The following is a 26,175-nucleotide window of genomic DNA, read 5'->3' on the forward strand; positions in this document are numbered from 1 at the left end:
TTTCACAAATGCCTAGGGTGCCTAACTGGTTTTCTTGGTTTCACTAGAGATGGCTGGTAATTGTAGGTCTGCTTTGGTTATGTAGCTGTATTCCTATTATGATGTGTGTGCACAATTTAATTAGTAGTTTAAAACCTATACATGCTTATGTTACTCTACAAGAAGATATGTCAAAGAAATAATCAATCTTCCCATGTTTTCTTCTGTCTGCTACTTCTATAGCTTTTCTTCTTCCTAATTATAACCCTTAAGTAGAATTCATGCCTCATAACAAAATTATCGAGTATCATAATTCTTCCAAGTGGTAAAGATACCTCAAGACAAATGCTGGGCATAAAAGCCACAGGGCATAAATCTGCAAAGAAGTAAAAAGCTAACCTTTTCAAACAATACTGCTTCTCTCTCACTTACCAACTTTACATTTCCCTTTATGGCCCCGGAAGATGACTGGTTAGCCAGAGACGGGTAAGATTCCTCAAGGGAGGAACAACCTAAGACAGGCACAGTCACAGGGGGGCCATCAGGTGAGAAATTGGGGATCAACAGAGATGAGGCTTAGAACCTCACCCCTCCTGTTTTGAGAGAAATCTTCTGCATCCGTGGATGTTTTGTTGCCCTTGTCTAGCTTGGATTAATACTTAGTCTAGAGGCGAGCACACACCTGATCATCTACATTTGCCCTCTTACAGCACTAAACTATGTTTTCTACCTTTATCTTGCATCTACCTACCACTTCAGCATTTTATTTAAAATAATAATAATAATAATAATAAGGGAGAAATGTGGGATTCACATATAAATCAAGTATAAAAATCAAACGAATATTCATATTTGACCTGATTGTTTATAGTTCATAATGCATGATCAAAACCGAAAGTTTCTGTGACGACTGCCCTTGCACTGTTCACCATGTAAGAACTTATTCACTATGTAAGACTTTTTTTACCATGTAAGAATTTGTTCGTTATGCTTCAGAAGATTGGAGACTGTTGAGAATTAGGCTTGGGGTTGATTAATGATTGTGCATTGAGTCCCCTATACGGAATTTTATTGTTGTTAACAACCATTTGATCAATAAATATGAGAGATGCCCTCTCAAAAAAAAAAAAATACAGGCTAGGAAGATTTCATACTTATCATGTATGCTTCAAAATAAAAACCAAACTATGGCTCTTGTTTTTTATATAACTGTTATTAGTCCCATCAGTAAAAGAAAAACTCCTCTTGGGACAGTTTCTATTCTGCTCAGTTTTTAGAAATGTAATTATCTTATTTAGAAAATGAAATAAGAATGCAAACCCAACCAACCATAATAGAATTCTAAGGTATGGCAAATGGGAACTTCAATTTCAAGTTATCGTGCTAGAATTATTAATAAATCTCTAAAGAGAATGAAAAGGAGAAGCAACTTTCTACTTATTATTTGTACTAATATAAGTTACCGTTTATAAAAAGTACATATTTTTAACTGTTGGGAAAAAACAAGGCTTTTTTATAAAAGCATTAAAACAACTGATTATATCTGGGGGCCGGGGACACTTATTATTCACATGTTCTCTTTATATAAACACAAACACACAACCCAAATCCGCAGACTGTTACAGTAAAGATAAAAGGAAGACCAATACAGTGAAGAAAAATATCACAAAACCATAAGCCTAAATAATGGATAGTTGCTCTAACAGGGCATAAAATTGAGCTCTTAGGCTTTCTGGGAGAGAAGGCAAAGTAGATAAACATAATGAGTTACAAGGAAATACACCCCTTCATTAGGAAAGTGACAATTTTCAAGCACTAAAGTCTAAAAGCAAATGGTTGAAGAAATTATGAGGAGAAAACTGTTCTATGTTCCTTCTTATACTAAACTCTGGGTAAAAACTGAAGGCATGTCTTAAAACATAATCCTTAACAGCACATGTCTATGTAAAGTTAAAATAATTTGGTTTGGCTATAATGTTTCTAGTTGTCTAAAAGAATGCAGGGTTTCTCAATAGTGACACTACTATCATTTTGGGGCAGAGACTTCTTGGCTGTGGGGGCTGTCCTGAGCACCAAAGGACATGGAGAAGCAGCCTAGTAGATACCTATAGAACTCCCTACACCCTCCACCGCCAGGTATGACAACCAAAAATGTATGACATTGCCAAATATCTCCTTGGGGACAGAACTGCCCTGGTTGAGAACCTTGATCTAGAGAAACAACTAAGTCACTTTTCCCTTACATTATTCAATCTCAAATATCAATTGTTTCCAAAATGTTTACAAGACCTGACTCAAATAGGCATAATGTCTCTGGTGACTGCCTAAGTATAGACATTTGATGTCATTAACTTTTAAAAAGTATCTACAATAATAAAAGTAATATATGGTTAAGAAAAACAAAAGGTAAAATCTGTATGTCATCCCTCTACTACACTGGGTTGACCTGTAGGAATTCCTGTGCAGAACGAAACATGCTTTCAGAAATTAGGTATGGTTTTGTTTAGAGTCTGAATAACAACAATGGAGAACAAAAAAATCTATTCCATAAATAAGAAGCAGAAAATTTGATTTAGAAGTTTCTGAAGTTTTCAGCAAACACCTATTTCAAAATTATCAAAGCTTCTCTATTTCAAAATACGGAAAATATAACCATATTCAAATTAAACAAAATAATGTAATGAACATTCCCCCTCCCACAATATATCAAACATCCAGCTTCAACATTCATCAACTCACAGCCAACAGTCTGTTTTAAAATAACTTCTGTAAAGCCCCTATAATGTTGTTTGTAAATAAAAAAACATGGCTACTATGTTTCCCTAAATCAAATTCAGAGCTTTTGCTATTGCCTCTGCCTTCATAATAATCTTTGACATTCTAATGATTAGATGAATTAACTTAAATTTTGAAAGTACAAGTTCAACAGTGATACTTAGAATTTTAATAGTAAAAAAAGTATTTCAACTTTCTCCTGGATTTCTAAAGTTAGTAATTTTACAACAATAAATTTACTCTTATTTAGAAGTGGCCTCAATTAACAGAACTCATCTGAGGCAAGTAAAATATGTGTTTAGCTAGCAAAGAAGACCAAAAGTAATGCAAGTACACTGCTACTGATACTATTACTGCTTGCTACCTGTTAACCAAAAAACACATCGAGTAGTATCACTGCAGCTGTACAGGGCTTAAACATCTATTCTTATTAATAGATCCTTATTAATTTGTTTCTCAAATCAATTTTATTAATTTAACTCTGTTATTGCCAACCTCACATGCTGCAGGCTCCCACAATGACACTTCAGCCATGCAGTGCCAAACCCAGGATACCAAACTCTAGGGTACTTTTTTATTGCTCTAAGACAGTCATACTGACTCCCAGAGCTCTTTTGCTAGCCTGAACCCCACTCCCACATCTCCATCATGGACCCAAGAACATGCTCAGGAAAGTCTGAAGATTTAAAATTTCAGTTATCTTTTTAAGTAATATGCTTCCAAAGAATTGAAACTGGTTTTAAAACTAGCAACAAAGCTAGAGATGCAATTTCTTTTGAGATTACCATCCTTAAAATATCTAATGTAACCCACCTTGAGAATATATCCTATTTCTTACAGATACATTGAGTGTGGTATATATTAGTAAACTACTTAATACTATATTGTCTGTTTAATGCAAAAAAGTATCTGATACCAAATATTCATAATCAGTTCTGTCTTGTTTTTCAAAATATTTGACATTTAGAGGATGGGTTATTACTGTGTTTTGCTGAATTATTACTTGGTAGAGTCAATGGAATTCCCATCCTCAGATTCAAATTCAGAATAATTTGGGAAAGAGTTCAGATAGAGAGTTGAGGTCAGTAGAGCACAGATTAAAGTGAACAGCAGAAACAGCAGAACAGAAAGAGAAAAAAGCAAACATAAACCATTTTTAAGAAAGTCAGAAGAATAAGGAATTCATGATGAAGATAGCTCAGAAATCGTTTCATCAGTCTTTTCATTTCAGAGATGAGAAAACTCAAGTTCAAAGTCAAAGGTCACAAGTCAGCAGGAGAGCCAAAGAAAAACCTAGATCCCCTCCTTCTATCCTCCCAGTCCTACTCAGTATTCATTCCACTAAGGTGGAGAAAAGAGCCAGTACCAGGAGGCCGGAAAGCGACAAGGTTCTTGTCCAGGAGACAGAAGAAATATACTGATAAGGGAAGAAATTAAACACGTCAGATAGCTAATATCTACTGGTCCTGACCCCTCTACCAAACAAATCTTACAACTCCTGACACCTACTACCCTTCCAATAAACACGTGATCTGGTCCTTGACCTGACTGAACATCCATTTCTTTGCTTCTTCAACCCAATCTTCTCTACCTATTCTCTGAGCACAGTATTTTTGCCCAAATTGCAAGTTTGGTCATGTCTTAAGAACCTTCTGCCTCACTCTAATAACCATATAACTTTTAATAAATATCAAAATCACAGAGAAGATAATCATTCCATAAAAAGAATCAAAAAACAACCTAATATTAACTGTGAATTTTTCCAGATCATCCATGTGAGTAAACTCACATAATAAAGGCTGCCAGCATTACAGATTGCCTGTGGTTATAAGGTTCTTTTTAGGCAAAATAAGAAAACAGCATGGTCTCACTTGTGAAATATGATTGATTGAAGATTCCATCCTTCGTAGCTGGGATGCCTGGATATCCAGCATTTGCAGGACATTGTTCGCCAAGGTATTTATCAGATAGGCAACACTTGCTAAGGACTGGGTGGTGTAGGCTTTGGTTTCTTCTAGGGCTCGCTGCTTATCTGCTGACTAGGGGGAAAAGAAACAATCATTAATTTAAAGATAACCCATTCTATCAATTTAATCTGCAAAAGTACTCACCAAAACCACTGTGCAAAAGATACTAGTAAAAAATGTTCTAAAAACTAACTCCTGGTATCATGTAAAACTAACAACTAAACTATTGCCTGAATTCACTAATATTTTCATGTTGAATAGTTAACATTTTGTACAGATGCAAACAAAATCTTAAAACCATTATTTAAAAAATGAGATCTAATGGATATTTTGAGCAATGACAGCAAGTATATAGCTTCTCCAAGTCACTATTTAGAAAGGTAGCATTAATTTGAATGTACAAATTCTGGTGTACTTTTTCTACTGTTCTGAATTCCTCCTTTTCTTCCACTCTACCATGTGAAATGTGTTATAAATACTGTGTGATTAAAGTAATAACATTGATAAAATAATAAGATGATGACAATCATAAATAATGATACATTAATATAAAAATAACAAAAAGGAGGGTCGGAAGATGGCGGCGTGAGTAGAGCAGCGGAAATCTCCTCCCAAAACAACATATATCTATGAAAATATAACAAAGACAACCCTTCCTAGAATAAAGACCAGAGGACACAGGACAATATCCAGACCACATCCGCACCTGAGAGAACCCAGCGCCTCGCGAAGGGGGTAAGATACAAGCCCCGGCCCCGCGGGAGCCGAGCGCCCCTCTCCCCAGCTCCCGGCGGGAGAAGAGCAGGCAGAGCGGGAGGGAGACGGAGCACAGGACTGCCGAGCAACCAGCCCCCGCCATCTGGGCCAGAGCGCAGGGCCCTCGATACTAGGGAAACAGGGCAGCAAGAACAATGAGCAGGCACTGGAGGCTGGGCGACAGAGGACATAAGAAAAGCGCGCGACCATTTTTTTTCGCTTTTTTGCTGTTTTGTTTTGGCGAGCGCTTTTTGGAAGTCTTAAAGGGATAGGGACCCCAATACTAGGGAAAAAGGGCAGAAAGACCGACCGGTGAGCAGAGGCCTGAGGCTGGCACCGGAGAATAAAGAAAAACGAACGAACACCTTTTTTTTTAATTAAAAACTTTTTTTATTTTTTAATTAAAAAAAATTCTTTTTCTTTTTTTTTTGGTGGGCGTTGTTTTGTTTTGGAGGGTGCTTGTTGGAAGTCTTAAAGGGGCAGGGCGGGTCACTTAATCCAGAGGTAGGGAATCCGGGATCTCTGGGCACCCTAACCCCTGGGCTGCAGGGAGCAGGGAGGCCCCTTACAGAGATAAATAGCCTCCCAGCAGCTCCTGCTCCAACGCGACTCCACCATTTTGGAGTAGCTGCCCGAGCTAGGCCACGCCCACAGCAACAGCGGAGATTAACTCCATAGCAGCCGGGCAGGAAGCAGGAACCCTGTCTGCGCGCAGCTGCGCAGCACAAGCCAATAGACGTCGCTGTTCTCCCAGGTGAGGAGGGCCACAAACCAACAAGAAAGGAAGTCCTTCCAGCCGTCACTCATCCCAGTTCTGCAGACTATTCCTATCACCATGAAAAGGCAAAGCTACAGGCAGACAAAGATCACAGAGACAACACCAGAGAAGGAGACAGACCTAACCAGTCTCCCTGAAAAAGAATTCAAAATAAGAATCATAAACATGCTGAAAGAGATGCAGAGAAATACGCAAGAGAAATGGGATGAAGTCCGGAAGGAGATCACAGATGCCAGAAAGGAGATCGCAGAAATGAAACAAACTCTGGAAGGGTTTATAAGCAGAATGGATAGGATGCAAGAGGCCATTGATGGAATGGAAATCAGAGAACAGGAACGCATAGAAGCTGACATAGAGAGAGACAAAAGGATCTCCAGGAATGAAACAATATTAAGAGAACTGTGTGACCAATCCAAAAGGAACAATATCTGTACTATAGGGGTCCCAGAAGAAGAAGAGAGAGGAAAAGAGATGGAAAGTATCCTAGAAGAAATAATTGCTGAAAACTTCCCCACACTGGGGGAGGAAGTAATTGAACAGACCACGGAAATACACAGAACCCCCAACAGAAAGGATCCAAGAAGGGCAACACCAAGACACATAATAATTAAAATGGCAAAGATCAAGGACAAGGAAAGAGTGTTAAAGGCAGCTAGAGAGAAAAAGGTCACCTATAAAGGGAAACCCATCAGGCTAACGTCAGATTTCTCAACAGAAACCCTACAGGCCAGAAGAGAATGGCATGATATATTTAATACAATGAAACAGAAGGGCCTTGAACCAAGGATACTGTATCCAGCACGACTATCATTCAAATATGACGGTGGGATTAAACAATTCCCAGACAAACAAAAGCTGAGGGAATTTGCTTTCCACAAACCACCTCTACAGAACATCTTACAGGGACTGCTCTAGATGGGAGCACTCCTAGAAAGAGCACAGCACAAAACACCCAACATATGAAGAATCGAGGAGGAGGAACAAGAAGGGAGAGAAGAAAAGAATCTCCAGACAGTGTATATAACAGCTCAATAAGCGAGCTAAGTTAGGCAGTAAGATACTAAAGAGGCTAACCTTGAACCTTTGGTAACCACGAATTTAAAGCCTGCAATGGCAATAAGTACATATCTTTCAATAGTCACCCTAAATGTTAATGGGTTTAATGCACCAATCAAAAGACACAGAGTAACAGAATGGATAAAAAAGCAAGACCCATCTATATGCTGCTTACAAGAAACTCACCTCAAACCCAAAGACATGTACAGACTAAAAGTCAAGGGATGGAAAAACATATTTCAAGCAAACAACAGTGAGAAGAGAGCAGGGGTTGCAGTACTAATATCAGACAAAATAGACTTCAAAACAAAGAAAGTAACAAGAGATAAAGAAGGACACTACATAATGATAAAGGGCTCAGTCAAACAAGAGGATATAACCATTCTAAATATATATGCACCCAACACAGGAGCACCAGCATATGTGAAACAAATACTAACAGAACTAAAGGGGGATATAGACTGCAATGCATTCATACTAGGAGACTTCAACACACCACTCACCCCAAAGGATAGATCCACTGGGCAGAAAATAAGTAAGGACACGGAAGCACTGAACAACACAGTAGAGCAGATGGACCTAATAGACATCTATAGAACTCTACACCCAAAAGCAGCGGGATATACATTCTTCTCAAGTGCACATGGAACATTCTCCAGAATAGACCACATACTAGGCCACAAAAAGAGCCTCAGAAAATTCCAAAAGATTGAAATCCTACCAACCAACTTTTCAGACCACAAAGGCATAAAACTAGAAATAAACTGTACAAAGAAAACAAAGAGGCTCACAAACACATGGAGGCTTAACAACACGCTCCTAAATAATCAATGGATCAATGACCAAATAAAATGGAGATCCAGCAATATATGGAAACAAATGACAACAACAACACTAAGCCCCAACTTCTGTGGGACACAGCAAAAGCAGTCTTAAGAGGAAAGTATATAGCAATCCAAGCATATTTAAAAAAGGAAGAGCAATCCCAAATGAATGGTCTGATGTGACAATTATCGAAATTGGAAAAAGAAGAACAGATGAGGCCTAAGGTCAGCAGAAGGAGGTACATGATAAAGATCAGAGAAGAAATAAATAAAATTGAGAAGAATAAAACAATAGCAAAAATCAATGAAACCAAGAGCTGGTTCTTCGAGAAAATAAACAAAATAGATAAGCCTCTAGCCAGACTTATTAACAAGAAAAGAGAGTCAACACAAATCAACAGTATCAGAAACGAGAAAGGAAAAATCACGACGGACCCCACGGAAATGCAAAGAATTATTGGAGAATACTATGAAAACCTATATGCTAACAAGCTGGGAAACCTAGGAGAAATGGACAACTTCCCAGAAAAATATAACCTTCCAAGATTGACCCAGGAAGAAACAGAAAATCTAAACAGACCAATTACCAGCAACGAAATTGAAGCGGTAATCAAAAAACTACCAAAGAACAAAACCCCCGGGCCAGATGGATTTACCTCGGAATTTTATCAGACATACAGGGAAGACATAATACCCATTCTCCTTAAAGTTTTCCAAAAAATAGAGGAGGAGGGGATACTCCCAAACTCATTCTATGAAGCTAACATCACCCTAATTCCAAAACCAGGCAAAGACCCCACCAAAAAAGAAAACTACAGACCAATATCCCTGATGAACGTAGATGCAAAAATACTCAACAAAATATTAGCAAACCGAATTCAAAAATACATCAAAAGGATCGTACACCATGACCAAGTGGGATTCATCCCAGGGATGCAAGGATGGTACAACATTCCAAAGTCCATCAACATCATCCACCACATCAACAAAAAGGACAAAAACCACATGATCATCTCCACAGATGCTGAAAAAGCATTTGACAAAGTTCAACATCCATTCATGTTAAAAACTCTCAGCAAAATGGGAATAGAGGGCAAGTACCTCAACATAATAAAGGCCATCTATGATAAACCCACAGCCAACATTATATTGAACAGCGAGAAGCTGAAAGCATTTCCTCTGAGATCGGGAACTAGACAGGGATGCCCACTCTCTCCACTGTTATTCAACATAGTACTGGAGGTCCTAGCCACGGCAATCAGACAAAATAAAGAAATACAAGGAATCCAGATTGGTAAAGAAGAAGTTAAACTGTCACTATTTGCAGATGATATGATACTGTACATAAAAAGCCCTAAAGACTCCACCCCAAAACTACTAGAACTGATATCAGAATACAGCAAAGTTGCAGGATACAAAATCAACACACAGAAATCTGTGGCTTTCCTATATACTAACAATGAACCAACAGAAAGAGAAATCAGGAAAACAACTCCATTCACAATTGCATCAAAAAAAATAAAATACCTAGGAATAAACCTAACCAAAGAAGTGAAAGACTTATACTCTGAAAACTACAAGTCACTCTTAAGAGAAATTAAAGGGGACACTAACAGATGGAAACGCATCCCATGCTCGTGGCTAGGAAGAATTAATATCGTCAAAATGGCCATCCTGCCCAAAGCAATATACAGATTTGATGCAATCCCTATGAAACTACCAGCAACATTCTTCAATGAACTGGAACAAATAATTCAAAAATTCATATGGAAACACCAAAGACCCCGAATAGCCAAAGCAATCCTGAGAAAGAAGAATAAAGTAGGGGGGATCTCACTCCCCAACTTCAAGCTCTACTATAAAGCCATAGTAATCAAGACAATTTGGTACTGGCACAAGAGCAGAGCCACAGACCAATGGAACAGACTAGAGAATCCAGACATTAACCCGACATATATGGTCAATTAATATTTGATAAAGGAGCCATGGACATACAATGGCGAAATGACAGTCTCTTAAACAGGTGGTGCTGGCAAAACTGGACAGCTACATGTGGGAGAATGAAACTGGACCATTGTCTAACCCCATATACAAAAGTAAACTCAAAATGGATCAAAGACCTGAATGTAAGCCATGAAACCATTAAACTCTTGGAAGAAAACATAGGCGAAAACCTCTTAGACATAAACATGAGTGACCTCTTCTTGAACATATCTCCCCGGGCAAGGAAAACAACAGCAAAAATGAGTAAGTGGGACTATATTAAGCTGAAAAGCTTCTGTACAGCAAAAGACACCATCAATAGAACAAGAAGGATCCCTACAGTATGGGAGAATATATTTGAAAATGACACATCCGATAAAGGCTTGACATCCAGAATATATAAGGAGCTCACACGCCTCAACAAACGAAAAACAAATAACCCAATTAAAAAATGGGCAGAGGAACTGAACAGACAGTTCTCCAAAAAAGAAATACAGATGGCCAACAGACACATGAAAAGATGCTCCACATCGCTAATTATCAGAGAAATGCAAATTAAAACTACAATGAGGTATCACCTCACACCAGTAAGGATGGCTGCCATCCAAAAGACAAACAACAACAAATGTTGGCGAGGCTGTGGAGAAAGGGGAACCCTCCTACACTGCTGGTCGGAATGTAAATTAGTTCAACCATTGTGGAAAGCAGTATGGAGGTATATCAAAATGCTCAAAACAGACTTACCATTTGACCCAGGAATTCCACTCCTAGGAATTTACCCTAAGAATGCAGCAATCAAGTTTGAGAAAGACAGATGCACCCCTATGTTTATTGCAGCACTATTTACAATAGCCAAGAATTGGAAGCAACCTAAATGTCCATCGAAAGATGAATGGATAAAGAAGATGTGGTACATATACACAATGGAATACTACTCAGCCATAAGAAAAGGGCAAATCCAATCATTTGCAGCAACATGGATGGAGCTGGAGGGTATTATGCTCAGTGAAACAAGCCAAGCGGAGAAAGAGAAATACCAAATGATTTCACTTATCTGTGGAATATAAGAACAAAGGAAAAACTGAAGGAACAAAACAGCAGCAGCATCACAGAACTCAAGAATGGACTAACAGGTACCAAAGGGAAAGGGACTGGGGAGGATGGGTGGGTAGGGAGGGATAAGGGGGGGAGAAGTAGGGGGGTATTAAGATTAACATGCATGGGGGGGGTAGGAGAAAAGGGAGGGCTGTACAACACAGAGAAGGCAAGTAGTGATTCTACAACATTTGCTATGCTGATTGACAGTGACTGTAAAGGGGTTTATAGGGGGGACCTGGTATAGGGGAGAGCCTAGTAAACATAATATTCATCATGTAAGTGTAGATTAATGACACACACACAAAAAAAGGCAGTTCCTGTGTGGAGACCTCCAATGAGTTCTACACAAGGGTATAAAGGGCATATGAAAGTGTAGGCAAAGGGTCTGTTTGTGTTTATACAGAGGATCAAAGCCTAATTGGGCTACCCCGAAAATGAACTAAGATATGATATGAAAAAGAACTTCCAACATCAGCACTCTCTGGAAGAGTCATGCCAGAAGATGATCATCAAAAAACCCCAACAAAGATCCACGCACTGCTACAGCTGTAGATGCACTCATCCCACCAGTTCCTGGACTTGCCATGGGAATGAGGAAGGAGATACCTAAGCTGGCCTGTGCATACAGTAAAACAACAAATTTGACTGGATCTATACTGTTGGAACTCAACCAAGAATTTGGAGAAGTGCAAATTGTAGCGCTCCAAACTCTTACAACTACAGACTATTTACTGTTAAAAGAACATAAGGGATGTGAACAGTCTCCAGGAATGGACTGTTTTAATTTGTCTGATTTCTCTCAGACTGTTCAAGTTCAGTTGGACAATATCCACCATATCATAGATAAGTTTTCACAAATGCCTTAGGTACCAACTGGTTTTCTTGGTTTCACTCGAGATGGCTGGTAATTACAGATATGCTTTGGTTATGTAACTATACTCCTATTATGTTAATGTGTGTGCGCAATTTAAGTAGTAGCTTAAAACCTATATATGCTGAAGTTACTCTACAAGAAGATTTGTCAAAGAAATAATCAATCTTCCCATGTTTTCTTCCGCCTGCTACTTCTATAGCTTTTCTTCTTCCTTCCTAATTACAACCCTTAAATAGAATTCGTGCCTCATATCAAATTTACCGAGTATCATAACTCCTCCAAGTGGTAAAGATACTTCAAGACAACTGCTGGGCATAGAAGCCACAGGGCATAAATATGCAAAGAAGTAAAAAGCTAACCTTTTCAAACAATAAGGCTTCCCTCTCACTTACCAACTTCACATTTCCCTGTATGGCCCCGGAAGATGACTGGTTAGCCAGAGACGGGTAAGATTCCTCAAGGGAGGAACAACCTAAGACAGGCACAGTCGCAGGGGGGTCATCAGGTGAGAAATTGGGGATCAACAGAGGTGAGGCTTAGAACCTCACCCCCCCTGTTCTGAGAGAAATCTTCTGCATATGTGGATGTTTTATTGCCCTGGTCTAGCTTGGATTAACACATAGTCTACAGGCACACACCTGATCATCTACATTTGCTCTCTTACAACACTAAACTATGTTTTCTACCTTTATCTTGTATCTACCTACCACTTCAGCATTTTATTAAAAATAATAATAATAAAGAGAGAAATGTGGTATCCACATATAAATCAAGTATAAAAACCAAATGAGTATTCATATTTGAACTGACTGTTTAGAGTTCATAATGCATGAGCAAAACCGAAAGTTTCTGTGATCACTGCCCTTGTACTGTTCACTATGTAACTTATTCATTATGTAAGAATTTGTTCTACATGTAAGAACTTCTTTGTTATGCCTCAGAAGATTGGAGACTGACGAAAATTAGGCTTGGGGTGGATTAATGATTGTGCATTGAGCACTGACTCCCCTATACAGAATTTTATTGTCGTTAACAACCATTTGATCAATAAATATGAGAGATGCCCTCACAAAAAAAAAAAAAAAAAAAAAAAAAGGACAGACTTCCAATGGTAAAATAAATAAGTAACCGGGATGTAATGTATAGCATAAGGAATATAGTCAAGATATTGTAACAGCTTGGTAGGGTGATAGCTGGAACCTAGAATTATGTATATAAATGTTCTACCACTGTGTTGTACACTTGAAACTAATGTAATGTAATACTGTGCGTCAACTACCCTTCAATAAAAAATAATTATTTAAAAAAAATAAAAATAACAAAAGGACTTTTCTTCCTAAACATTTTTAGTGTTTTAACACTATGGGATATAAATTGCCCAGTATTATAAACTCTACTTCAAAAACAGAGCACACAGTGAGAAGTGGTTAACTGTTGCTTTCCAAGGTCACAGAGCAAAGCACTGGTAAAGATGCATATTCTGGGCTGTTAACTACTAAACACCAACTACTTGCCCTGGTTCTGTGAAAGTACACAAGCCAGTGAACCAGAAACCTTTTATCTTAATGTCAGCTCTACTGTTTACTACAATATATCAACTTGAACAAGTCACAGTTGCTCAATTTCCTCAACTGTAAAGCAAAGGAGAGAAACGTCTGTATCAAACAGTCTAAGTAGTTGCAAACATCAAATAAAAATGTAAAACCAGTTTCTAAAGCTACAAATCGTTATATGTAACAATTGTTATTATCCCTTTGACTGGTCATTCACTGTTCAAAGTCCACTTTGTCTCTTCAAAGTCTTCTCTCCTGCACAGCAGTATAGAACCTAGAATAAACAGCCCTAGATATGTTTTTCCAGGGGGAGCAAAGTTCTTTAGAAGCAGCAGCAATTAACATAATCATCAAATTATACCATTCTAACTTGGAGAGAATCCTGTATTAGCTTTTTATTTTTTCTGCTCTATTCTTATACTAATCCTTAGTAGTCTGTTTCATCAATGCTTGAATTAATGGAATTGAAACCAAATGTGGTTGGAGATAAATACTTTTAAAAGACAACATATAGACTGACTTCCAGATTCTGATTGTGCATGTAATGAGCTTGGAAGTCACAACTCCATGCTTATAAGTAAAAAAGGTGAACACACTGCAAAAAAAAAATTAAATTTTCTTGAAATCACATTAGAAGGCAGTAAGTCAGTAACACTTTTAAGACATTACTCTAAATCAGAGTATTTGTTATAGACAACAATCTAATATTAAAAGTTAGATAATTTGTTTAGTATGCATCAAAAGATCAAGGGAATGGATATTTGGATAGGTGTAATTATTTCCAATGTATCCTTTTTTATATTGACAGTATTTGATTTTTTTTTGAGAAATATTAGCATTGATCCCTTCATGCTATGCCTTTATTCCTATTATATGTGAAATCACATGGCTAGTTGTTGCTACATCAAAAATGTGAGAGCCCCATCTACCTCAGAGAGCTTCATGAATATCTACTTTTTCCATAGAAGACTAAGGACCATGTAATGTAAAATGTATGAAGAAAATCTAAATGCAGAAGCTGTATGAGGTTGACTTAGAACACTGATGTACATCACCACAAAGCAGGTGTTCAGGGCACAATTCTTCTACGTTGAAGTTGGAGGAAAATTCTGAATTTTTTGTTATACCAATTCCTCTTTAAGGAAAAAAACCTGGCAGGCCCATTAAAATCCTGTTGTATCTTCATAACAGCAATAGTTAGAAGTCATAAATGACAGTTGATATGGTTGAAACAAAGAAATATTCATAGACAGAGAAAAGTATAGCTAACTCTTCTCTAAAAGGATCTAAGTTCATTGTACATCCACACTTCTTAAATGATTAGCCTCAGTCTTGAAAACTGTAGAAATCGCAACTTTCAAATCACTGTATCAGAAAAACAAGAATGTGGGGATTGGGGGGAGATGGCAGAGTAGAGAGACCCTGAACCCACCTACACACCAAACCTACACCTACATACAGAGCATTTCACCCTGAAGAACAGAGACCGAGGTGAACCTTTTCTTTATGACAAGGGACAGAAAGATCACATTAAAAAAACCCAAATGGCAGGAGAGACAGAGACCACGGGAACCCCACCCCCAACACAGTGGACCAGCAGAGGGAAGGGGGAGGGGTATCACTGTGGGAGCCTGGCTGGACTCCTTGCCCTGAGACACAGTAAAGAGCCTTGCAGTTTAAAGTACAAATGGCCCATCAGTGAAAGAACCCAAGTTTCAAAACATTTGCTGCTTGGCAAAGAAACCAGTGGAGTCAATCTGGGATCAGAAGCGGCAGCCAGCACCATATTTCTGCTTTCCTTCCACATATCTTAGTGTAGCCAAGAGCAGGATCTAGACCCACATACCAATCTTGGTCTAGGAGGCCACCCTAAGTCCCCTACCAATATCCAGGCATGCCTGCAAGAGATCCAGCAGTTCCACCTCACTGCCCACTGACATCCCCCAACCCAGCCCCCATCAGTGGGATCAGAAAGTTGCCTGACCCACAGGGACGGTAGACGAACTGCAGGCTGGTGCTGCAAAGCAAATTCCCAGAGCAGCTCAGAGCATGTATCACCACTAGGGAACACACATGCGGAAGAACTCAGCCAGCAGGAACCAGTGGGTGCCATCACGGAAAACTCCCAAGAGAAGCCCAGAGCACATAGGGGCTGCAGGGAAATGTGCAGGCATAGGCACATGAGACCTCACCCTGGATGCCAGAAGGACCTGGAAAGGGACAATGCGGGGATTCCCTGGAGCAGCCCAGAGCACTGAGGTGTGGGGGGAACTTGCAAGGAGCCTGACACCAGCTGCCGATGAGACTGGGCAGGGGCCAACGGGAGAATTCCCCAGAGCATGCACAGGCCCATGGGAGAGGAGGCACAGCTGGCACCACCCTGGGGCATTACCTGGCATGCACCTCCAACCTGCCACTAGACCACTACCCTACTTCCATAAGCACAGAACCCAGAGGTTTTCACCCAGGAGCCTCTCCAATGGATCCCCAAGACTGTGTCTCTGGGACCATGCCCTGGGAGCATTAAAACCAATAAAAGCCTGTCCCATGCTCACTTGGCTTCCAGCTTGCCAAAACTATGAAGCACAGGCAGTCTACACAGAAGACCCTCCTATGCAAGGCCAATCCTTCAAGACTGGGAGTGCAAGCCCTTTCACCTAATTCATAGAATCAAGCACATAAAGTAAAGTCATAGAAAATGAAGAGACAGAAGAATATGCTCCAAATGACACAATAAGAAAAAAAAACTAAATGAAACAGTTAACAGAGTTAATCAATCTTCCCTGATTGATTGATAAAGAGCTTAAAGCAGTGGTTATAAAATGTTCACTGGATGGGAGAAAACTATTGCAGAACTCAAGGCAGATTTTAATGAAGAGATAGAAAGTCTAAAAAAACAACCAATCAGAGATGAATAATTCTCTAGATGAAATAAAAAATACACTAGAGGGAATGAACAGCACACTAGAAGACACAAAACAGATCAGTAACTTGGAAGATAAGAGTATTGGAAAGCATTCTAGCTGAACAGAAGGATAAGAGAACTCTGGGACAACATCAAATGTCCTAACATCCACATTATAGGAGTCTCAAAAGGAGAAGAGAGAAAGGATCAGAAAAAGTAAAGAGATAATAGCTGAAAACTATCCTAACATGTGGAAGGAAACAGTCTACCAGGTCCAGAGATTTCTAAACAAGATGAACCCAAGGAGGTCCTCACCAAGACACAACATAATTAAAATGCCAAAGTTCTGATACAAAGGAAGAATCTTAAAAGCAGCAAGAGAAAAGCAATGAAATACATGTTAGGGAAACCCTGTAAGGTAATCAGCTGATTTTTCTGCAGAAATGCTAAAGACCAGAAGGGAATGGCATGATATACTCAAAGTGCTGAAAGGGGTGGGGGTGGGGGGGGTCTCCAACCAAGAATACTCTACCCAGAAAAGTTATCATTCAGAATTGAAGGAAAGATAAAGAGCTTCACAGATAAACATAAAAAAGTTCACCTCTACTAAACCAGCCTTATAGGAAATGTTAAAGCAACTTCTTTAAGAGGAACAGAAAAGACTCTAACTAGAAGCAAGAAATTTAAGAAAGAGAAAATTTCTACTGGTAAAGCAAACATACAGCAGAAGTAGTGGATCGATTGCTTAAAAGCTCCTATTAAGGTCGGAAGGACATAAGTAGCAAAAGCAATTATGTCTAAAAATTAAGAGAATCACTAAGTAACATAGAGCAAAAGAAGATTATACATAAAATGTGGAAGGGGGAGTAATAATTGTAGTGTTTTAAAAAAGCATTTGAATGCAAATGACCATCAGCTTAGTACAGATTGTTATATGCACAGGATGTCTCATAATAACCCCATGACAACCACAAAACAAAAACTTTATTAATGGATACACAAAAAAGAAATAACAGGGAATGCAACCATAACACTAAAGGGTAAGTTATAACAAGAGAGAGCAAGAGAGGAAGAAAGGATCGGAGAACAACAAAGCAACCAGGAAACATTTAACAAAATAGCAATTAAGTACATACATATTGATAATTACTTAAATGTAAATGGACTAAATGTTCCAATCAAAAGAGACAGGATAACTGAATGGATAAAAAAACAAGGCCCATCTATTTGCTGCCTACAAGAGACTAATTTCAGACCAAAGGATATGTGCAGACTGAAACTAAAGGGGTAGAAAAAGATATTTCATGTAAATAGGGACAAAAATAAACCCTTAAGTTGAAATACTTATATCATACAAAATAGACTTCAAAACAAAGAAAACAACAAAGAACATTACATAATGCTCAAGGAATAAGTTCAGCAAGAAGACAACAGTCGTAAACATCTATGCACCCAAGGTTGGAGCACTCAAATATAAACACCAAATACTAACAGATGTAAAAGGAGAAACTGACAGCAACACATTAATAGTAGGGGACTTTAACACTCCACTTACATCAATGGATAAGTCATCCAAACAGAAAATAAACAAGGAAACAGGGGCACTGAATGACATTATTAGACCAGATGGACTTACCAGATATATACAGAATATTCCACCAAAAAGCAAGAGAATACACATTTTCCTCAAGTGCAGGAGACAGTCCCCAAAAAAGATCACATATTAGGACAGAAAACAAGTCTCAACAAATTTAACATTGTAATTGTACCAAGCACCTTTTCAGACCACAATGATATGAAACTAGAAATCAATTATGTGAAGAAAGAATGGCAAAAACACAAACATGTGGAGGCTAAAGAACATGCTTCTAAATAATCAGTGGATCAAGGAACAGATCAAAGAGGAAATCAAACAACACATGAAGACAAATAAAAACAGAAACACAACAGTTCAAAATATGTGGGATGCAGCAAGAGCAGTTCTAAGAGGGAAGTTTATTACCAATACAGGCCTAACTCAATAAACAAGAACAATCCCAAATGAAACACTCTAACCTTACAACCAAAGTAAGTAGAAAAAAAGAACAAACAAAGCCCAAAGTTAGTAGACATCAATAGAGGGACATCAATAAAGATGAGAGCAGAAATAAAACAGAGAATAAGAAAAACATGGAAAAAAAATCAATGAAACAAAGCAGTGGTTGTGAAGATAAAATACACACTTAGCCAAAATTACCAAGAAAAAGAAAGATAGACCATAAGCAAAATCAGAAATAAAAAGAAGTTATAACTGACAACACAGAAATTCAAAGAATTGCAAGATAATTCTATGAAAAATTATATGCAACAAATCAGACAACCTAGAAGAAATGGACAAATTCTAGAAACATACTAGTAATGAAACTGAAGTGGTAATCAAAAACCCACAATACAAAAAAGTCCAGGACCAGAGGGCTTCACAGCTGAATGCTGCCAAACATTTAAAGATCTAGTAAGTATCCTTCTAAAGTGTTCCAAAAAAATGGCAGAGGAAAGAATTTCCAAACTCATTCTACAAGGCTGACATTACTCTAATACCAAAACCAAAGACACTACAAAAAAAAGAAAATTACAGATCAGTGTTCCTAATGAACACAGATGCAAAAATAATCAACAAAATGATAGCAAACCAATTTCAAAAATACATCTAATGGATCCTTCATCATGACCAAGTGGGATTTATTCCAGGGATGCAAGAATGGTACAATAGCCTCAAATCAATCAGTGTGATATATACCACATGAACAAATGGAGGGAATGAAATCCATATGATTGTCAATAGATGCGGAAAAAGCAATTCAAAATTCAACATCCATTCATGATAAAACCCTCAACAAAGTGGGTATAGAAGGTACATACTTCAACATAATAAGGGCCACATATGACAAACCCACAGCGAACATTATACTCAATGGGAAAAGCTAAACGATTTTCCTCTAAGATCAGGAACAAGACAAGGATGCTCACTCACCACATTTATTCAACACTGTACTGGCAGTCCTAGCCACAGCAATCACACAAGAAAAAAGAAATAAAAGGGATCTAAATTAGTAAGGAAGAAATAAAACTATCACTATTTACACATGACATGATACTACATATAAAAAACCCTAACGATTCCACCAAAAAACTATTAAAATGAATAAATGGTTAATAGTTGAAGGACAGAAAATTAATATACAGAAATCTGTTGAATTTCTATATACCATTAACAAACTAGCAGAAAAAGAAATCAAGAAAACAATTCCATTTACAATTGCAATAAGAGTAACATACCTAGGAATAAGTTTAACCATGGAAGTGAAAGACCTACACTCTGAATACTATAAGACATTGCTTAAGGATACTGAAGATGACAAAAATAAATGGGAAACTATCCCATGCTAAAGTATAGGAAGAATGAATATTGTCAAAATGGCCATCCTATCCAAAACAATCTACAGAGTCAATGTAATCCCGATCAAAATACCAATGGCATTTCACTGAACTACAGCAAATAATATTAAAATTTGTATGGAACCCCAAGAGACCCTGAATAGCCAAAGGAATCTTGGGAAAGAATTACAAAGCTGGAGGTATTATGCTCTCTGACTTCAAAGTATACTATAAAGTGATAGTAATCAAAATAGTATGGTACTGGCACAAGAACAGACCCATAGATAAATGGAACAGACAGAACGCCCAAAAATAAACCCACACATATATGGTCAATTAATATATGATAAAGGAGCCATGAATATACAATGTTGAAAAGATAGTCTCTTCAATAAATGGTGTTGCAAAAACTGGACAGCTACATGCAAGAGAATGAAACTTGATTACTGTCTAGCAAAATACAAAAGTATAATCAAAATGGATAAAGACCTAAATATAAGAAATGAAATAATAAGACTCTTAGAAGAAAACATAGGTAAAAATCTCTTTCACATAGCATGGTAATTTTTTTTCTGACTATGAATCCCCAGGAAAGGGGAATAAAAGCAAAAATAAAGAAGTGGGACTATATCAAATAACAAAGCTTCTGCACAGCAAAGGAAAGCATCCACAAAGCAAGAAGGATATATGAAGAACTCATACAACTCAATACCAGAAAAGCAAAAGACTGTATTACAGAATGGGTAGAGGATCCAAATGGACATTTTTGCAAAGACATACAGATGGCCAACAGACACATGTAAGGGTGCTCCACATTATTAATCATCAGGCAAATGCAAATCAAAACCGCAATGGAGGGGGAGGATTAAAGACGGTGGCGTGAGAAGGGAGACAGAGGCTTCCTCTAAAACCACATATAAAATGAAAATATAATTAATACAACTAACCCTGAGAGAGCAACAAGGAAAGAGGACTACACCAGACTGCACACACCTGGAGAAAAGAGCAGACCTCAGGGAACAGGGCAACATACCAAAGCTGTGACCCGGCAGGACCCAAGCCCTTCCCCCAACCCAGCTCACTGGCGGGAGGAAGAGAAACTGAGCAGCAAGGGAGTGGAAGCCTGGGACTGCTGAATACCTAGCTCTGGAGATCTGCTCAGGGAAGCATAAACCTACATTTCATGGTGCTTTCATCATACTCTCGTGATTACGGGTTGGAAAGCTGGGACAGGTGGATTCCTGAGGAGACTGGGATTCCAGCTGTGTGTGGAAAGCAGGCATCCATATCCAGCTGCTCTGGGACAAAAGCTTATACCTGTGTGCTCAGCCCACTCATTCAGGCAGTGGAGGCAGGCATAGCAGCCAGGAAGCAGAAAACAATACAAAAAAGTCCAGGACCAGAGGGCTTCACAGCTGAATGCTGCCAAACATTTAAAGAGCTAGTAAGTATCCTAAAGTATTCCAAAAAATGGCAGAGGAAAGAATTTCCAAACACATTCTACAAGGCTGACATTACTCTAATACCAAAACCAGAGACACCACAGAAAAAGAAAATTACAGATCAATATTCCTGATGAATACTGCAACTCAGGCAGCAATACCACTCCCCTAAAACCCCCAACATTGCTTCAGAGGCTGAGCAGCTCCAGAGAGTAGAGCTTCTGGACACTAGATGGCGACATACAAATATGAAATGCCAAAGGAACCTGGTCCAGAGTAAAATTATTAATACAACTCCCGAGAAAGATTTAAATGACATGGACCTTGTGACTCTTCCTGAAAGGGAGTTCAAATAAAAATCATTAACATGCTAATGGAGGTACGGAAAGATATTCAAGAACTCAGGAATGAATTCAGGTCAGAGATCCAACCGTTGAAGAACACAATGGAGGGTATTAAAAGCAGGTTGGATATGGTGGAAGAGAAGATAAATGAAATAGAAACCAGAGAGGAGGAATACAAAGAAGCTGAGGCACAGAGACAAAAAAGGATCTCCAAAAATGAAAGAATATTGAGAGAACTGTGTGACCAATCCAAACGTAACAACATTCGCATTATAGGGATACCAGAAGAAGAAGAGAGAGAAAGGGATAGAAAATGTCTTTGAGGAGGTAATTGCTGAAAACTTCCCCAATCTGGGGAAGGAGATAGTCTCTCAGGCCATGGAGATCCACAGATCTCCCAACACAGGTGACTCAAGGAAGACAACACCAAGATATATAGTAATTAAAATGGGAAAGATCAAGGATAAAGAAACACTATTAAAAGCAGCCACAGAGAAAAATAAGATCACATACAAAGGAAAGCCCATCAGGCTAACATCAGACTTCTCAGCAGAAACCTTATAGGCCAGAAGGGAGTGGCATGATGTATTTAATGCAATGAAGCAGAAGGGCCTGGAACCAAGATTACTTTATTCAGCAAGATTATCATTTAAATTTTAATGAGGGATTAAACAATATCCAGATAAGCAAAAGCAGAGAGAATTTACCTATCACAAACTATCTCTACAGTCTATTTTGGAGGGACTGCTATAGATGGAAGTGTTCCTAAGGTTAAATAGCTGTCACCAGAGGTAATAAAACCACAGTAAAGAAAGTAGAACCGCTAATTACTAAGCAAATGCAAAATTAAATTAACTATCCCCAAAGTCAATCAAGAGATAGACAAAGAGTACAGAATATGATACCTAATATATAAAGAATGGAGGAGGAAGAAAAAGGAGGAGAAAAAGAAAAGAACCTTTAGATTGTGTTTGTAATAGCATATTAAGTGAGTTAACTCTTAGATAGTAAGGAAGTTAACCTTGAACCTTTGGTAACAACAAATGTAAAGCCTGCAATGGCAATAAGTACATACCTATCGATAATCACCATGAATGTAAATGGACTTAACGCACCAATCAAAAGACAAAGAGTCACTAAATGGATTAAAAAACAAGTCTCATCTATATGCTGCCTACAAGAGACTCACTTTAAACCCAAAGACATACACAGACTAAATGTGAAGGGATGGAAAAAGATATTTCATGCAACTAATAGAGAGAAAAAAGCAGGAGTTGCAGTACTTGTATCAGACAAAATAAGACTTCAAAACAAAGAAAGTCACAAGAGACAAAGAAGGACATTACATAATAATAAAGGGGTCAATCCAACAAGATGTAACCTTTATAAGTATCTATGCTCCCAACACAGGAGCACCTACATATGTTAAACAAATACTAACTGAATTAAAAGGGGAAACAGAATGCAATGCATTCATTCTAGGAGACTTCAACACTCCACTCACTCTGAAGGACAGATCAACCAGACAGAAGATATGTAAGGAGACAGAGGCACTGAACAACACATTAGAACACATGGGCCTAACAGACATCTACAGAACTCTACACCCAAACGCAGCAGAATACACATTCTGCTCAAGTGCACGTGGAACATTTTCAAGAATAGATCATATACTAGGCCACAAAAAGAGCCTCAGTAAATTCAAAACGATTGAAATTGTACCAACCAGTTTTTCAGATCACAAAGGTCTGAAATTAGAAATAAATTATGCAAATAAAATGAAAAATCCCACAAATACATGAAGGCTTCAAAACATGCTCCTAAATAACCAATGGATCAATGACCAAATAAAAACAGAGATCAAGCAATACATGGAGACAAATGACAACAATAATTCAACACCACAAAACCTGTGGGATGCAGCTAAGGCCGTGCTAAGTGGAAAGTATATGGCAATACAGGCCTGCCTCAGGAAAGAAGAATCCCATATAAGCAGCCTAAACTCACAATTAATGAAACTAGAAAAAGAAGAACAAATGAGGTTCAAAGTCAGCAGAAGGAGGGGCATAATAAAGATTAAAGCAGACATAAATAAAATAGAGAAGAATAAAACAATGGAAAGAATCAATGAAAGCAGGAGCTGGTTATTTGAGAAAATAAACAAAATACATAAAACCCTAGCAAACTTATTAAGAAAAAAAGAGAGTCTAAATACATACACAGAATCAGAAATGAGAAAGGAAAAATCATGAATGGACACCACAGAAATACAAAGAATTATGAGAGAATACTATGAAAAATTATATGGTAACAACCAGACAACCTAGAAAAAATGGACAACTTTCTAGAAAAATACAACCTTCCAAGGCTGACCCAGGAAGAAACAGAAAACTACCAAAGAAATTGAATTGGTAATCAAAAAACTACCTAAAAACAAAACTCCTGGATAAGATGGTTTCACTGCTGAATTTTATCAGACATTTACTGAAGACCTAATACCCAACCTCCCTAAAGATTTCCAAAAAGTAGAAGAGGAGGGAATACTCCCAAACTCATTCTACGAGGACAACATCACTCTAATACCAAAACCAAGCAAAGACACCACAAAAATAGAAAATTACAGACCAATATCCCTGATGAACATAGATGCAAAAATACTCAACAAAATATTAGCAAACTGAATTCAAAAATACATCAAAAAGATCATCCATCATTACCAAGTGGGATTCATCCCAGGGATGCAAGGATGGCACAACATTCGAAAATCCATCAGCATCATCCACCACATCAACAAAAAGAAGGACAAAAACCACATGATCATCTCCATAGATGCTGAAAACGCATTCGACAAAATTCAACATCCATTCATGATAAAAACTCTCAACAAAATGGGTATAGAGGGCAAGTACCTCAACATAATAAAGGCCATATATGACAAACCCACAACTAACATCATACTGAACAGCGAGAAGCTGAAAGCTTTCCCTTTAAGATGGGAACAAAACAAGGATGCCCACATCCCCCACTTCTATTCAACACAGTACTGGAGGTCCTAGCCACGGCAATCAGACAACACAAAGAAATAAAAGGCATCCAGATTGGCAAGGAAGAAGTTAAATTGTCTCTGTTTGCAGATGACATGATATTGTACGTAAAAAACCCTAAAGACTCCACTCCAAAACTACTAGAACTAATATCGGAATTCGGCAAAGTTGCAGGATACAAAATTAACACACAGAAATCTGTGGCTTTCCTATACACTAACAATGAACTAGCAGAGAGAAAAATCAGAAAACAATTCCATTCACAATTGCGTCAAAAAGAATAAAATACCTAGGAATAAACCTAACCAAGGAAGTGAAAGACTATACCCTGAAAACCATAAGACACTCTTAAGAGAAATTAAAGAGGTCACCAACAAATGGAAACTCATCCCATGCTCCTGGCTAGGAAGAATTAATATCGTCAAAATGGCCATCCTGCCTAAAGCAATCTATAAATTCAATTCAATTCCTATCAAAATACCAATAGCATTCTTCAATGAACTAGAGATAATAGTTCTAAAATTCATATGGAACCACAAAAGACTTTGAATAGCCAAAGCAATTCTGAGAAGGAAGAATAAAGCTGGGGGCATTACGCTCCCCAACTTCAAGCTCTACTACAAAGCCACAGTAATCAAGACAATTTGGTACTGGCACAAGAACAGACCCATAGACCAATAGAACAGACTAAAGAGCCCTGATATAAACCCAACCATATATGGTCAATTAATATATGATAAAGGAGCAATGGATATACAATGGGGAAATGACAACCTCTTCAAAAGCTGGTGTTGCCAAAACTGGACAGTTACATGCAAGAGAATCAAACTGGGTTATTGTTTAACCCCATACAAAAAAGTAAACTCGAAATGGATCAAAGACTTGCATGTAAGTCATGAAACCATAAAACTCTTCGAAGACAACATGGGCAAACATCTCCTGAATATAAGTATGAGCAACTTCTTCCTGAATGCATCTCCTCGAGCAAGGGAAACAAAAGCAATAATGAACTCATGGGATTACATCAAACTTAAAAGTTTCTGTACAGCAAAGGACACCATCAACAGAACAAAAAGGCATCCTACAGTATGGGAGAATATATTTGTAAATGATATATCCGACAAGGGGTTAACATCCAAAATACATAAAGAACTTCTTACATGCCTCAACACCCAAAAAGCAAATAACCCGATTAAAAAAAGGGGCAGAGGATATGAAAAGACAGTTCTCCAAAGAAGAAACTCAGATGGCCAACAGACACATGAAAAGATGCTCCACATCACTAATCATCACGGAAATGCAAATTAAAACCACAATGAGATATCACCTCACACCAGGAAGGATGGCCAGCATCGAAAAGACTAAGAACAGCAAATGCTGGTG

At 38.1% G+C, this 26,175-nt stretch overlaps 1 protein-coding gene across 31 annotated transcripts in view; it reads right to left on the reverse strand.

Annotated features, from left to right (window-relative positions):
* The window catches only part of ABI2 (abl interactor 2), a 163,373-nt gene that overhangs the window by 110,290 nt on the left and 26,908 nt on the right, over positions 1-26,175 (reverse strand). For all 31 annotated transcript variants that reach the window (XM_057503670.1, XM_036928038.2, XM_036928040.2 and 28 more), the window contains one exon: positions 4,626-4,793. In XM_057503670.1, the coding sequence (XP_057359653.1) occupies positions 4,626-4,793 (168 nt within the window). The remainder of the gene's footprint in view (positions 1-4,625; positions 4,794-26,175) is intronic.

The sequence above is a fragment of the Manis pentadactyla genome, chromosome 6, assembly GCF_030020395.1.
Source record: "Manis pentadactyla isolate mManPen7 chromosome 6, mManPen7.hap1, whole genome shotgun sequence".
NCBI lineage: Eukaryota > Metazoa > Chordata > Mammalia > Pholidota > Manidae > Manis > Manis pentadactyla.